Raw genomic sequence first — 15,672 nt, 5'->3', positions numbered from 1 at the left:
AACATTGGAAAAAAACTGCATCTGTTCTCCTCAAGGATGAATAAATGCTGCTTGAATAAAGAATACTGATCTCATCAACCATGAAGGATTAAACAGATTTTAACAAAGTTGATCCAGAACTACTTTCTTCTAGCTAATGTGCTCTAATCAGACAGACAGACATCATGAGAGGAAGTTTGAAAAAGAAATAAACTTTAACTGGATCAAAGCAGTGAAGAAGAAATCAGACTTTAGCCTGAAGATCCTCAGTGTGGATCAGTAGAATATCAGCCATATGTCTGCAGTTTAGAGTCCACACAACTTTACCATCAGAAATATCAGCACTAAACTAAAACATGGTGACTGACCTCAATGTCTGTAGTTTGCAGAGGGGAGACTGGAGAAAACTACAGAGCTGCTTCACTCCACCATCTTTCAGGTTGTTGCTGCTCAGGTCCAGTTTTGTCAGATGGGAGGGGTTGGACTTCAGAGCTGAGACCAGAGAAGCACAGCTGATCTCTGACAACCAGCATCTCCTCAATCTGAATAAAGAATAAAAGACTGGTTGAAGCAACTGGAGAGACAAGTTAAAACAAAAATAATGAACATTAAGATAATGGATATATTTATTTAGATACTATATAGTATTTTAAATAAAGTTTATGAATTATTGAGTGCAGAGAACATTATTTTCCATCCGGAAAGAGAAATTGAATTGTTAGATAATCAGAATCAGAATTACTTTAGTAATCCCTGGAATGACATTATTTACTTGCAGTGCACCCATTTATAGAAGAGAGAAAAGTAGTTCTGGATAATGCTGCAACCCCACACTGAAATTCAACTAATTGTTTAATGCTTCCTGCTTATTATTGAATAAATCACGAGAGGAAGTTTGAAAAAGAAATATACTTTAATTGGATCAAAGCAGTGAAGAAGAAATCAGACTTTAGCCTGATGATCCTCAGTGTGGATCAGTAGAATATCAGCCATATGTCTGTAGTATAGAGTCAACACAACTTTACCATCAGAAATATCAGCAGTAAACTAAAACATGGTGACTGACCTCAATGTCTGTAGTTTGCAGAGAGGAGATTGGAGAAAACCAAAGAGCTGCTTCACTCCACCATCTTTCAGGTCGTTTCTGCTCAGGTCCAGTTCTGTCAGATGGGAGGGGTTGGCCTTTAGAGCTGAGCCCAGAGAAGCACAGCTGATCTCTGACAAACTGCAGCAAATCAATCTGAATAAAGAATAAAAGAGGTGTTGGAGCTGCTGTGATGAGTGGTAAGCATTCAGGGGTCCAGGCGAGAATCAGAGAGAAAGCCAAATTTGCATTTTACATCCACTGCAGTGCTCACTGCCTTAATTTAGTGCTAGTTGATTCTGTCAAAGCAGTACCAGAAGCAGAGGAATTCTTTGCGTTTTTGCAGTCTTTATGTTTTCACTTCTGGCTCATATGTGCATGCCAAATGGCTGGCTGTACAAACTGAAATGTATGGCAGCACAAGAGAGCTCCAAAAATTAAGTGACACAGGGTGGGCTTGTCGGTTCATCGCCCTACGTCACATAATGCACAGATTACCTGCCCTAAAATGTGTCCTACAAGAGATGGCACTAGAGCACAGGGGAGAAAAGTCTTCTGAGGCCCGTGGTCTTCTGGCCCTGATTGACCTAGAGTTTGATGTGCATCTAGTTACGCTTGGTAAATTGTTTGGGGAAACCAAGCTTCTTTCAGATATGCTGCAGTCATCAACTGTTGACCTCTCAAGAGCAGCAGATTTAGTGGAAGGTTTGGTTCAGACTTTGACAGATTTCAGGCAACAGTCCTTCTTTGACAACCTGTGGGGTGAAGTATTAACCGTCTGTGAGCAGTGTGATGCTGCCACCCAGTCGTTGGCAAAACAACAAAGAACAAAAAGTTCAAAACTCTGTGAGTACCACGTACTAAGCTCTGTTGGTCAGAGGGAGCAAGTATGTGATAAAGAAACTTATCGGTCCTCTTTCTTTTATCCTGTCATTAACTGCAAGCTTAGTGCATGCATTTCTAAAAGACACAACTCTGTTTGAATTTGGCTGTCTTTATGATGCCAATATTGAGGATCTGGGACCTGAACTCCATAAGTTCAGGAGACTTTTAGAAAGAAAACTAGAGAGTCACGAAATTGGAAACCCTTCTTATACAGTGGAGTTCATCCGTTTCATTGAGCCGTACAAAGACGTATTTTGCTAGCTTTTTAGACTGTGAAAAATTGCTGTTGCACTCCCAGTGAGTTCTGCCACCTGTGAGAGGAGTTTTTCTACAATTAGTGAAAACCTACCTCAGGTCCACTATTACTGATGAATGTCTCAGCAGTTTAGGGATGCTAAGCATTGAATCCAGAAGGGCAAAGGTTTTGGATCTTGATGCATTTGTGGACTATTTTGCACAAAACCACAAACGCAGAATACTTTTTTTTGTAATGTTGCAGGATTTGGTATTGCCAGTGCACGAGCATGAGAGATTACTGAAATAAAAAATTTGACTGTTAGTCTCCTAAATGTTAGTGTACAGGTTTGTGAAAGTTTCTGAAGGTTTATTGTTCTCATGTGTTGTATGTGAAATATTTTGAATAGAAATTTTTTGTTTCATTGGTGCTCTAAATAAACAAAAAAGTTGTTTAAAAAAAGATTGTCATTTTTTTCATTCTTCTTTCTGTGCCCATGTGAAAAAACAATGGCCCCACCTTGGCCCCACTGGAAATGTTTTCCTAGAACTGCCCCTGAACTGGAGAGACAGGTTAAAATTAAAATAATGAACATTAAGATAATGGAATATTTATTTGGATAAAATATAATATTTTTTGGTAGAAATCAAATAAAGTTTCCAAACCAGCTCTTGTGAGGTGAAAGAACATACAGTTTACTAAGTATTGAGTGCAGAGACAGCTGAGCAGGGGCGGAGCTAGAAGGGGGAACAGGGGTGGCCATGGCCAGCCTTAGCCAATCATTGGCTACCCCTACCATTTTTTTCCCTCTACTACAGATGATGGCAGCAGTAATACTCTCATGTAGAATATTCAAAACATTTTAATTTTTCATATATTACTTACTATTTTTTCATATATGAATAATTACTTGACAACAACAAGACTGTGGTTAATTATACATATCAATATACTAACATTAAAGATAATAAGTACAGAATTCAGGCCTTTTCTCAGAACTAGATTTGTGTTTTATGGGATAAAGAGAAAATGATGTGTCTGCATTCATCTAGGAGTCTTTATTGAAAACAGAGATAAATAACTATTTATAAAAACTTAACTAATCAATTTAGACAATGTAGACATTAGTATTTGTTAATATCAATTTTATACAGAATGATTATTGATAAAAGGTAATTAATGACAATGGAAAAGATGTTCACTCCAGAACTTAAACCTTTAATCTAGAAAGCACGTATGTTTAAATATATGTGTCTATTTGTTAGCAAAGGCTTTAGGAAAGTATAGTTTGTCTTATCTTTGGCCTGACCCTGAGGTTCTAGTGTCTATACGCTTTAGGCCACCCTTCTGTGTTCATTGGTTATTGCCTGGAAATCCTCCAAATTTCCTGGTTACGCCTCTGCAGCTGAGAGCAAAAAGGATGAAGAGAGAGCGTCGACCCGCTGAGTGGAGCACGAGAGCTAGTTTCAAAGATGGATGACAGAGCAGAGTTTCTCCAAGTTTAAAGCGCAACACCCATCTATTGAAAAGCGTATGGGAGGTTTAACCACAGCACACTAAGATCAGATGGTAATGGTGCGCTAAAGATGGTGTCACAAAAGAAATACAGAATTATGAAAACATAACAGATTTAAATCCTTTCTTTGTTTACCTGTTCCATGGTGGCTCTTTCTGTCCACTGTGAGCCACCATAGGAGAATTGTTATCTTCCTTCTTTCTTTAATGCCAACTCTCCTCTGTGACAACTCTAAAAGGTATCAGCACTGAGAGCCAATAAAACATGGATGAGTGCCGCTTCCAGAAAACTCCTCTTTGGTCATAGCCTCATGCCTGTGTTGCCTTCACTGGAGCTGGGAAATTACAAAACTACTTATTTATTATCGTAGGGTGTTTGTAGGGACAAACTGGATTTGACAAAATCTTAACTTTGTCTAAGTTAAGATGGCTGTCCATTGCTTTTACAGAATGATCCAGATAACCCAGGTGTAAAGGTAGGCTCTCTGAAGTGCCTCCAAAAGCATAACTTTCGTCTTTTTTTCATTAAAATGTAAAAAGTTTAAATCCATCCATGCTTTCACAACATCCAAACATTTCAGAAGAGATTCAACAGTTTTTGTTTTACCTCAGCAGGAGATCTGACTATCGTCTGCATTAAAGTGAAACTAAACCCCATGTTTCCTAAGGATCCAAGCGGGAATAGATAAAGAGTAAAAAGAAGGTAGCCTAAAACAGAACCCCGAGGAGCTCCATATTAAAGAGGAGCAGTAGAAGACACAGAATTTCCCAGACTGACACAAAATGTTCAATGACTTTGAAAGGATCTAAACCACTGCACTGCTCTTCCTCAGATCCCCACCCAATGATCCAAACCAGATAACAGGATATTATGACCCACTCTATCAAAGGCTGCTTTCACTGGCCAGGAACATTTTAAAGCAAGCAGAAGCAGATAAACCTGGGGACATTTTCACAGGTTTTAGTGCTTGATGTGAATGCACCAATTGATAAAATTATTTTCCCTCTGGAAAAAGAGATTAAATCGTAAAATAATCAGAATCAGAATTACTTTAGTAATCCCTGGATTGACATTATTTACGTACAGTGCACCCATTTACAGAAGAGAGGAAAATAGTTCTGGATAATGCTGCAACCCCACACTGAAATTCAACTCATTGTTTCATGTTTCCTGCTTAATATTAAATAAATCATGAGAGGAAGTTTGAAAAAAAAAAAACTCTAACTGGATCAAAGCAGTGAAGAAGAAATCAGACTTTAGCCTGAATATCCGCAGTGTGTATCAGTAGAATAATAGCCATATATCTGCAGTTTAGAGTCAACACAACTCTACCATCAGAAATATCAGCACTAAACTTAAACATGGTTACTGACCTCAATGTCTGTAGTTTGCAGAGGGAAGACTGGAGAAAACCACAGAGCTGCTTCACTCCACCATCTTTCAGGTCGTTGTCGCTCAGGTCCAGTTCTGTCAGATGGGAGGGGTTGGACTTCAGAGCTGATACCAGAGAAGCACAGCTGATCTCTGACAAACTGCAGCCATTCAATCTGAATAAAGAATAAAAGACATGTTGAAGAAACTGGAGAGACAGGTTAAAACTAAAATAATGAATTAAAATGAAGAAAAATAATTTGACTGACAGCTAAAGTCCCAGAAAAAAGATCAAGTTAAAGTAATAAACCAAGCAGAAGCAGAACATGTTCTAATGATGTGTGAAGGTCCAGATTAAGGTGTGTTTATTAGTTTTTAACAACTTTTTTCTCTTTCTTTTGGCATGAACTTTTGCTCTTCTTTCAAAAGAATAAAAGATGGTGGCACCTCAAGTCAATAGCCAAGAACAGCTATTGACAATTTCATGGAATATGCCATTCAAAACGCTACAAACCAGGCATCGATCCTGTATCCATGACCGCCAACGCCTGCTGGAGCTACATTCACAAAATGTTTCAAATACAGACATTCTTGACCGTTTGAAAAGCTATAGAGTGCTACGAACAAATGTAAACAAAACAACAGTGGGCTCACTTACTAAAATGGAAATTTCTTTAGAGCTGTACTAAACAAAACTTATTTTTGTATAAACTCTGTGTGTATAAAATGACAATAAAGTCTGTCTAAGTCTAAGTTTTAGTTTAGACCCAGAAACTAGTGGCGCATATCTGCTTCCTTTCAGTGCTGAATATTTGCTTAAACCCTCAGTCTGTCCTGATAGATGGCTGCTTACACTGAGCCAGATTCTGTGTGAAGTTTCTTTTAAGTTCAAATAAAGCTTTGCTCTACATTGTCCCTACAACCTTTCTTGTCAAAAGGGTTTAATGGATAAGTTGAATCCAAATGCTTATTGTCCACTGTGGCTCCATGCTGAAGGAAGAGTGAATGCTGCATGTCAACTACTGGCTGTTTTCTGCTGGGTTAACTCAGATTTAAAAAATGCATGGACGAGTGTGTACAATAATCCAAACTCTTTTTGATTGATGCTATCACTTCAAATATTGAGTTTATTTGACCTTTTTTCAAATGCTTTGACATGATGTGTTTTAAATTTGAAAATTGACACAGTTTAAATGATAAAGTATTTAGCTGAATTAGGTTTCAGTCCCGTTTAGATCTTTTTTGTGGTTTTCCCTTTCCAAAGAAAATCATACATGACAAACATTGCTTGAACTCAGACATACAGGTGAATTCAGAATGTAACTTTACCGTACAGCTTAAGTACTCAGCTCTTGAAATCATTTTATTCAGACTGTGAACAGTTTGAAATTAATCTTAAATACCCTATTGAGCCGATGTGAGAAGTGAATTTCTCCACTGTGGGATCAAAAAGTTTGTCTTGTCTTACCCTCTCTCAATATTTCTTCAAGATCTGGCATGACATAGCAATCCACTACTTTAGGAAGTCACTGTATGTGTGGTGAATATGCAGAGCTGAAGTAATTAGACTTTTTGTTAGGGTTCCAGTTTGTGTGGTTTGTTTTTCTGTGTTTTTTTTTCCCTCAAGGGACATTCCATTGAAATCTATGTCCAGAAGGTTATCTCCCGGCTTCATTGGTCCATATAAGGTGGATAGGATCATTGTGTCATGAACGAGGTGTTTGTATGGAGGACCCAAACACAGAGAACGGTAGGCAGAGGTGAAATAAAGTCTGTTTATTCAGGTTAACAGATCCAGGGGCAGGAATCAGAGTCCAACAGAAAATTACAGACGTACCAGAACCAGGAGACATCAGGGATTGACCAAAGCCAGAAGTCAGGGAGAAACGAGACAAGGCAGGCAGATGACAGACAGGAAGTAAGACGAGATGTTTGACGAGTCTCCAGCAGACAGGAACTGAAGAGAGAGGGCTTTTAAAGGGGACAGAGACAAAGAGAGAGCTGACAAGGAAATTGGTAACAGGTGCTGGCAGGAAAAGAGAAACAGAGCAAGGGAGGACACAAGAGGGCAGCAGAGGACAACAAATGGATAACCAAGGAAAACAGGAACAAACAGACCAAGACCCTGACACATTGGCCCTTCAGCTGTCCGTCTGCGCCTGCCCACCTCTCTCAGAAACAATCCCACTTTTCATGTCTCACAGTTTAAGCCGGTTCACTCCAGTCCCTTGTGCCCTCCTGCTGAGCAACCTCCCCCTTTGGATATTGATGGCCATTGGGCCCAGGATTTTACGTTATTACACCATGTTCTACTCACCCATATGAGTTTTGTGTCATTTGGAGCTGTTCCAAATATATTCGGTTAGGTTATATCCAAGTAACATCTTCCTATGGGCAAGTGACAAGAAGGCACTAACAAAACTGTTCATAATTTATTCTTTGCTACGCCAGCATTCATAACATGTAGGCAAATCACTGTCCCCCAGACATCCGTGGTTATATTATTTATATTAATATCTTTTTAAAACAAAGCGAAGTGTGTATGACGTCATCTGCGCGCCGGACTGGAGTTGTTACAGGCAGCCCGGGCCACAGGCGGCTATGCCCTACCCCTTCCATTGGTTCGGCTAGCTAAACTGAATCGCTGAATTCTATTTTGAGAGTGAAATCATCTGTGGTAGTAGCACTAGACATCTTCCAGGCATGTGAGTAAAACTAGCAGGAGGTTAGCGGATGAATGAATGGTAGCCAGCGTGCACGATGAAGTCATCCAGGTTTAGTGCTTCCTCCTCCTGGTTTGAAACAGCTTTCCACCATAGCTCCAGCAGTTCTTGGCAATCATAGATGCGGGTTAGATGTCTAGTCAGTATCATGTAAGCTGCATATTATATGAACTCAAAATGCAGCACGAGATCAGGATTTCTAAAACTCTGTGAACAAAACCAAGCAGTTTTCCTTTCTAGATCCCAGCTGCAGCTGAAAGTTTGTGTCCCAGGCTCAACCTCATGCTCTGGCCTCTTCAAGCCTCCATCCAAGCAAAAATGGTCCATCAAAGCACAGCATGGATGTCATTGTGTATTTAAATGAGCCAGCTGATCAATGTCACTTCATGGTTCTCTGGGCTGCATCTCCGTCCACAAACCAAGAAGAAATCCCTCAGAGGAACCTGAGAGCTTTAAGGTTGGAGCCTTCAGTTCATGTCCTGACATAGAAAGCAAAGCTGAAGATGGCAGAGTCACGTTTAAAGGCCTAATTGACTGATGGAGTTTCTCACAGAGCAAAACTGGGTCTCTGTTGAACCTGAGCGCCTAAGGAGAAATGCTGCTGTTCTTTCTCTAGTTTACCCCCCAAAAGAGGGGACAATCTGCAGTACACCTTAAACAGAACGTTGAATGACGTCAAGATGTGCTCAGCTCAGAAATACATCCATGGATTAAACCAGGCATCCCCAAACTCGGTCCTCAATGCCCCCTGTCCTGCAGGTTTTAGAGGTTTCCTTGCTCCAGCACAGCTGATTTTAATTGAAAGCTGATTATCAGGCTTTTGGTCTACTGCAATCATTATAACCAGCTGTGCTGAAGCAAGGAGACCTCTAAAACCTGCAGGACAGGGGGCCTTGTGTTGGGATCTGGAGGCTTTAACCACTTTCTCCGCCAGAGGGTGCACGAGATCTCCTGGGGGCATGAGCTGACTGCAACACCTGTCTTCCATCTGCTCATTAGGAAGCCCTATTTAAAGAGGAGGAGGCTAACACTTCCCTGCCAGACAGTTTGCCAGTAATGGTAGAGCTAGACCTGAGCCAAACAACCAGATCTGAGTCTCTGACTTTTGTGAACCTGCCTGACCCTGTTTCTCTCTGCCTCACAGATTGAGTCCTGTCTGAAGACCTGAAATCCTGGAGAGTGATCTCTGTCTGGAATCTGCCTGCCTGCACTCAGTGAAATCTTGGAGAGTAATCTCTGTCTGGAATCTGCCTGCCTGCACTCAGTTAAGCCTCTGCCCTCAGCCCTCTGCCTGACGACTAGCCTCTGGACCCAAAAGGTTCCCCCCTGCAGCTCTGCTCCACCCTTGAGCAGGTTTAAACTCCAACATCAGAAAACCTGCAGTTAACCTGGATCAACACTAACCTCTCTTTCCTCCTCAGTGGTGTTCCCCTCGTGACCTGTCTGCCGAACCAAGGACCAGTTCATACTCATTGTATATTTTGTAAATAAACCTTTGAAATTTTTCCCTGTCTCACGAGTGTTTCAGCATGTGGATTAGATGCCTTGAACCCAACATGACAACTTGAGGACCGAGTTTGGAGATGCCTGGATTAAACTAAATGACACATCAGGGTTTTTTATTTCTTCTATCTTCCTCTTTATCAGCAGTTTTTTTTTCTTTGTAATCACACCATTTGACCAGAAGCCATAAAGACAAGGGAGAAATTCTCTGGAAGAATCTCCAGATGGGCAGGGACACTAAAGCCTAACAATGCCTGCACCTTCCAGTCCGGATCCATCTAGCCTTTCTGGATCTGCTACTAAGAGATTCAGCAGCAGCACCGGGAGCTCAGAGCCTCACACAGAGGAGTAGAACGGGAGAACCAAGTGTCCTCTCCAGGGCTGAAATCTTAGAGAGGTTCTGGGATTCTTCCTGCGTTCCACACTGCTGCCCATGTTGGCTCAACATCACCAAATAATGTTGCTGGGAATGGGAGTGGAAATTTCATGCATTATCAGCTCTAAATTCACTGGATTCTGGGAAGTTCTGGATAATGATGCAACCCCACACTAAAATTCAACTAATTGTTTCATGTTTCCTGTTTATTATTAAATAAACCATGACAGGAAGTTTGAAAAAGAAATAAACTTTAGCTGGATCAAAGCAGTGAAGAAGAAATCATACTTTAGCCTGAAGATCCTCAGTGTGGATCAGTAGAATATCAGCCATAAGTCAGCAGTTTAGAGTCAACACAACTTTACCATCAGAAATATCAGCACTAAACTAAAACATTGTGACTGACCTCAATGTCTGTAATTTGCAGAGGGGAGACTGGCGAAAACCACAGAGCTGCTTCACTCCACCATCTTTCAAGTCATTGTTGTTGCTCAGGTCAAGTTCTGTCAGATGGGAGGGGTTGGACTTCAGAGCTGAGTCCAGAGAAGCACAGCTGATCTCTGACAAACTGCAGCCAAGCAATCTGAATAAAGAATCAAAGACGTGTTAAAGCACTGGGAGAGACAGGATAAAACTGTAATAATAAACATTAAGTTAATGGAATATTTATTTGGATAATATATAGTATTTTTTTGGTAGAAATTCAATAGTTTCATAAACCAGCTTAGATAAGGTTGAAGAGCACAAGTTTATTAAATATTGAGAGCAGAGACAGCTGAGGGAAAAAAGGATGAAGAGAGAGCATTGATCTGCTGAGTGGAGCATGAGAGCTAGGTGCAAAAATGGATGACAGAGCAGAGTTTCTCTAAGTTTAAAGCGCACCACACACCTATTGAAAAGCGTGTGGGAGGTTAAACCACAGTACACGGGAGGTGTTTTCACGGATGAGGGGAGAAGGGCCTAGCCATATGGTCATTTGGTGCATGGCGTGTGTTTCGAAGTCACTTGTGGAGAAATGTCCTGGGCCGTGAGTAGGGAGGAAACAGGAAGCGATTCTTGTGGTGTGGAAGAAGGAAATAGTGACAATGAAGAAAATTGGAAGAGGGTAGCGCCAAAAATTTGAAAACGCAGAAAAAGCAGAGATCAATTGAAGGGGAGTCCAGTTCAGAACAGTCAGGTGATGATTTTACAAAATGGAATCCAGTTCACTTAACAAAATCCATAAATAAACTTGTAGGAGAAGTCAGAGGTGCCAGAATCCTCTATAGTGGAGATCTGTTAATAAACTGCAGAGACAGCACTCAAAAAGGCAAAGCAATATGGATTAACAAGATTGAGGGGATAAGAGTTCAGTGCAGCTTGGTGGAGAACAAAAAGAATAGCAGGGGAGTCATCTGAGGAGGTCCTCTAAAAGTTTCTGAAAAAGAAATTCTAGAAAACATAAGCGGTGCAAAAGTAAAAGAAGTGAAACGGTTATAAAACAACAAGAAAAAGAGAAAGATCTGACAGTTTATTTGTGTTAATTGAATTTAGAGAAGAGCAATTACCCAGCAAAGTGTTAAGTGGTTCCATGAGCTACAATGTTAAAATTTACAATCCTCCGCCCCTGAGATGCTTCAAATGCCAGAAATTTTAACATAAAGCAGCAGTATGCAAAGGAAAACAGAGATGTGGAAGGTGTGTATGAGAGCACGAATATGGAAAATGTGGGAAAGAAGCTTAGATCAAATGCTGTAACTGTGGTGGAGAACATACTGCTGCATATCTCGGGCCTGAAGTGAGTAAAAGGTCCGAGGAAATTAAAAAACTGAAATTTGAGCTCAGAATAACTTACGCTGAAGCTCCAAAATGGATCCCAGCCCAGTCAGAAAAACAAAAACCAACAGTTCAGCACATGGCAAACTCAAAACCTCTGGAACAGCGTCTCAAAATTGAAGAAGATTCACTGATTGTTAAAAAGAAAGATTTTGTCCTTTTCATGATTGAAGTGATCAATTGTAGTGCACAGACGACAAGAAAAACTGAAAAAAATCAAAATAATAGTGAAAGCTACGGAAAGTATCTTGAAGTTAAAGATTTAAATTGGGAAATGATTGAAAGCATGATGGGAAAACCAATAGGACCATCAGAAACTGGGAAAGTGACAATGACTTAATGACAAATAAAGAAAATTATGAGGGCAAATGTGATTAGGTATTTGTTATGTTGGGTTAAGTTAAACAGTTTTTTTTGTCTCTAGGATGAGTCGTTTCCTGTTTCCTTACTTTACTCCATATCAGTTGGTGGCGGCAATGCACTTTTCGCCAACCGCCATTACGTAACAAGAAGAAGAATAAGAACTACAGCACACTATGATCAGATGGTAACAGTGCGGTGAAGATGGTTTCACAAAAGAAATACAGAATTATGAAAACATCACAGCTTTAAATCCCTTCTTTATTTACCTTTTCCATGGTGGCTCTTTCTGTCCACTGCCAGCCACCATAGGAGAATTATTATCTTCCTATTTTTTTTAATGCCAACTCTCCTCTGTGACAACTCTAAAAGGTATCGGCATTGAGAGCCAATAAAACATGGATGAGTGCCACTTCCAGAAAACTCCTCTTCGGTCATAGCCTCATGCCTATGTTGCCTTCACTGGAGCTAGGAAATTACAAACTGCTCATTTAGTATCTTACAGAGTTTTTAGAGACAAACTGGATTTCACAACAGCTTAACCTTGTCAAAGTTTAGATGGCTGTCCATTTTAAATCCTAAGTTTGTGGCCATTGGTTTTACAAAATGATCCAGATAACCCAGGTATAAAGGTAAGCTCTCTGAAGTGCCTCCGAAAACCATCATTTTAATTTTTTTTTTCATTAAAATGTATGTTTAAACATTAAAATGTTTAAAGCCATCCATGCTTTCACATCATCCAAACATTTCAGAAGAGATTCTACAGTTTTTTTTTTCACCTTAACAGAAGATCTGACTATCGTCTGCATCAAAGTGAAAAGAAACCCCATGTTTCCTAAGGATCCCAGTGGGAGCAGATAAAGAGTAAAAAGAAGGGAGCCTAAAACAGAACCCTGAGGAACTCCATATAAAAGAAGACCAGAGGAGGACAAAGTATTTCCCAGACTGACACAAAATGTTCAATGACTTTGAAAGGATCTGAACCAGTGCATTGCTCTTCCTCGGATCCACACCCAATGCTCCAAACCAGATATAAGGATATTTATGCCCACTGTTTCAAAGGCTGCTTTCACTGGCCAGGAAGATTTCAAAGCAAGCATAAGCAGACAAACCTGCTGACATTTCACATGTTTTACGGTTTGGTGTGAATGCACCAATTGATCAAATTAGTCAACTGTAAGAACATAATTTTCCCTCTGGAAAGAGAGATTGAATTGTAAAATAATCACAATCAGAATTATTTTAGTAATCTCTGGAATGACATTATTTACTTGCAGTGCACCCATTTACAGAAGAGACAAAAATAGTTCTGGATAATGCTGCAACCCCACACTGAAATTTAAAACTTTAACTGGATCAAAGCAGTGAAGAAGTAATCAAACTTTAGCCTGAAGATCCTCAGTGTGGATCAGTAGAATATCAGCCATATGTCTGCAGTTTACAGTCAACACAACTTTACCATCAGAAATATCAGCACTAAACTAAAACATGGTGACTGACCTCAATGTCTGTAGTTTGCAGAGGGGAGACTGGAGAAAACCACAGAGCTGCTTCACTCCACCATCTTTCAGGTCGTTGTTGCTCAGGTCCAGTTCTGTCAGATGGGAGGGGTTGGAGTTCAGAGCTGAGACCAGAGAAGCACAGCTGATCTCTGACAAACTGCAGTAATTCAATCTGAATAAAGATTAAAAGATGTGTTGAAAAAAACTTGAGAGACAGGTTAGAAACTAAAATAATGAATTAAAATGTAGAAAAATAATTTGACTGAGAGTTTAAGTCCCATAAAATTATCAAGTTAAAGTAGTAAACCAAGCAGAAGCAGAATATGTTTTAATGACGTGTGAAGGTCCAGATTAAGGTGTGTTTATTAGCTTTTAACAACTTTTTCTTCTCTTTCATTTGGTATTAACTTTTGCTCTTCTTTGAAAAAAAAATTAAAAGATGGCTGCGCCTCAAAGCAGCGGCCAAGAACATTTCTCGACAATTTCTTGGAATATGCCGTTCAAAACGCTACAAACCAGACATCAATCCTGTATCCATGACCGCCGATACCTGCTTGGAGCTACGTTCGCAAAATGTTTCAAATACAGACATTCTTGATCATTTAAAGAGCTGCAGAGTGCCACAGACGGATGTAAACAAAACAACAGCGGGATCACTTACTAAAATGGAAACTTCTTTAGAGCTGTATTGAACAAAACTTCTTTTTGTATAAACTCTGTGTGTACAAAATGACCATAAAGTCTGCCTAAATCTAAGTTTAAGTCTAGACCCAAAAACTAGTGGTGCATATCTGCTTCCTTTTAGTGCTAAATATTTGCTTAAACCCTCAGTCTGTCCTGATAGATGGCTGCTTACACTGAGCCAGATTCTGTAGGAAGTTTCTTTTAAGTTCAAATAAAGATTTGCTCTACATTGTCCCTGCAACCTTTCTTGTGAAAAGGGTTTAATGGAAAAGTTGAATCCAAATGCTTATTGTCCACTGTGGCTCCATGCTGAAGGAAGAGTGAATGCTGCATGTCAATTACTGGCTGTTTTCTGCTGGGTTAACTCAGATTTAAAAAATGCATGGAACGAGTTTGTACAATAATCCGAACTTCAAAGTGTTTTTGATTGATGCTATCAATTCAAATATTGAGTTTATTTGACCTTTTTTAAAATGCTTTGACATGATGTGTTTTAAATTTGAAAATTGACACAGTTTAAATGATAAAGTATTTAGCAGAATTAGGTTTCAGTCCCGTTTAGGTCTTTTTTGTGGTTTTCCCTTTCCAAAGAAAATCATACATGACAAACATTGCTTGAACTCAGACATACAGGTGAATTCAGAATGTAACTATACTGTACAGCTTAAGTATTCAGCTCTTGAAATCATTTTAGTCAGACTGTGAACATTTTGAAATTAATCTTAAATACCCTATTGAGCAGATGTGAGAAGTGAATTTCTCCACTGTGGGATCAAAAAGTCTATCTTGTCTTACCCTCTCTCAATATTTCTTAAAGTTCTGGCATGACATAGCAATCCACTACTTTAGGAAGTCACTGTATGTGTGGTGAATATGCATTACTGAAGTAATTAGACTTTTTGTTAGGGTTCCAGTTTGTGTGGGTGGTTTCTCTGTGTTTTTTTCCTCAAGGGACATTCCATTGAAATCTATGTCCAGAAGGTTATCTCCCCGCTTCATTGGTCCATATGAGGTGGATAGGATCGTTGGCCCTTCAGCTGTCCGTCTGCGCCTGCCCACCTCTCTCAGAAACCATCCCACTTTTCATGTCTCACAGTTTAAGCCGGTTCACTCCAGTCCCTTGTGCCCTCCTGCTGAGCAACCTCCCCCTTTGGATATTGACGGCCATCCTGCCTACACGGTTCGCCAGATTGTGGATGCCCGCCGCCGCGGTCGGGTTTAGTAGTACCTGGTGGACTGGGATGGTTATGGTCCTGAGGACCTCTCTTGGATTCCGGGCAACCTTTATTTTGGACCCTACTTTGATCTCTGACTTTCGTTCTTCTCAGCCCTCTGTTTCCACCAGGTGGCGGTCATTTTTGTCAACCTCTCAATAAACCTGTTAACTTTTCCCCTGGCTCTCTGAGTGAATCTCTGCATGTGGGTGAGATCTTTAAAACCCATCATGACACTTTAGCTTAGTTTTTGAGTATTAGGATGTTACTGTTTGAACAAATCTTTAATGTACTCAGAAAGATTTACCATATATCTAATTATTTCTTTATTTTAAAAAAATAAATCAATTATAAAAATATGACATCCTGTAAATGGTACATGTTGCACAATATTTAAAATATATATATTACATGTCTTAAGCCCC

General features: G+C 39.9%; 1 protein-coding gene across 1 annotated transcript in view; it reads right to left on the bottom strand.

Annotated features, from left to right (window-relative positions):
• Nucleotides 1-15,672, bottom strand: part of LOC107100516 (NACHT, LRR and PYD domains-containing protein 12-like) — a 90,357-nt gene that overhangs the window by 8,252 nt on the left and 66,433 nt on the right. Inside the window, exons 9-13 of the mRNA XM_015399031.1 lie at nt 13,348-13,521; nt 10,079-10,255; nt 5,073-5,246; nt 1,046-1,219; nt 348-521 (exon numbers count right to left, since the gene is read on the bottom strand). Of these exons, the coding sequence (XP_015254517.1) occupies nt 348-521; nt 1,046-1,219; nt 5,073-5,246; nt 10,079-10,255; nt 13,348-13,521 (873 nt within the window). The remainder of the gene's footprint in view (nt 1-347; nt 522-1,045; nt 1,220-5,072; nt 5,247-10,078; nt 10,256-13,347; nt 13,522-15,672) is intronic.

Source organism: Cyprinodon variegatus, unplaced genomic scaffold, assembly GCF_000732505.1.
Source record: "Cyprinodon variegatus isolate N-32 unplaced genomic scaffold, C_variegatus-1.0 Scaffold981, whole genome shotgun sequence".
Lineage (NCBI taxonomy): Eukaryota > Metazoa > Chordata > Actinopteri > Cyprinodontiformes > Cyprinodontidae > Cyprinodon > Cyprinodon variegatus.
The sequence above is the reverse complement of the archived record's forward strand: the minus strand, read 5'-3'. Positions and strand labels throughout refer to the sequence as shown.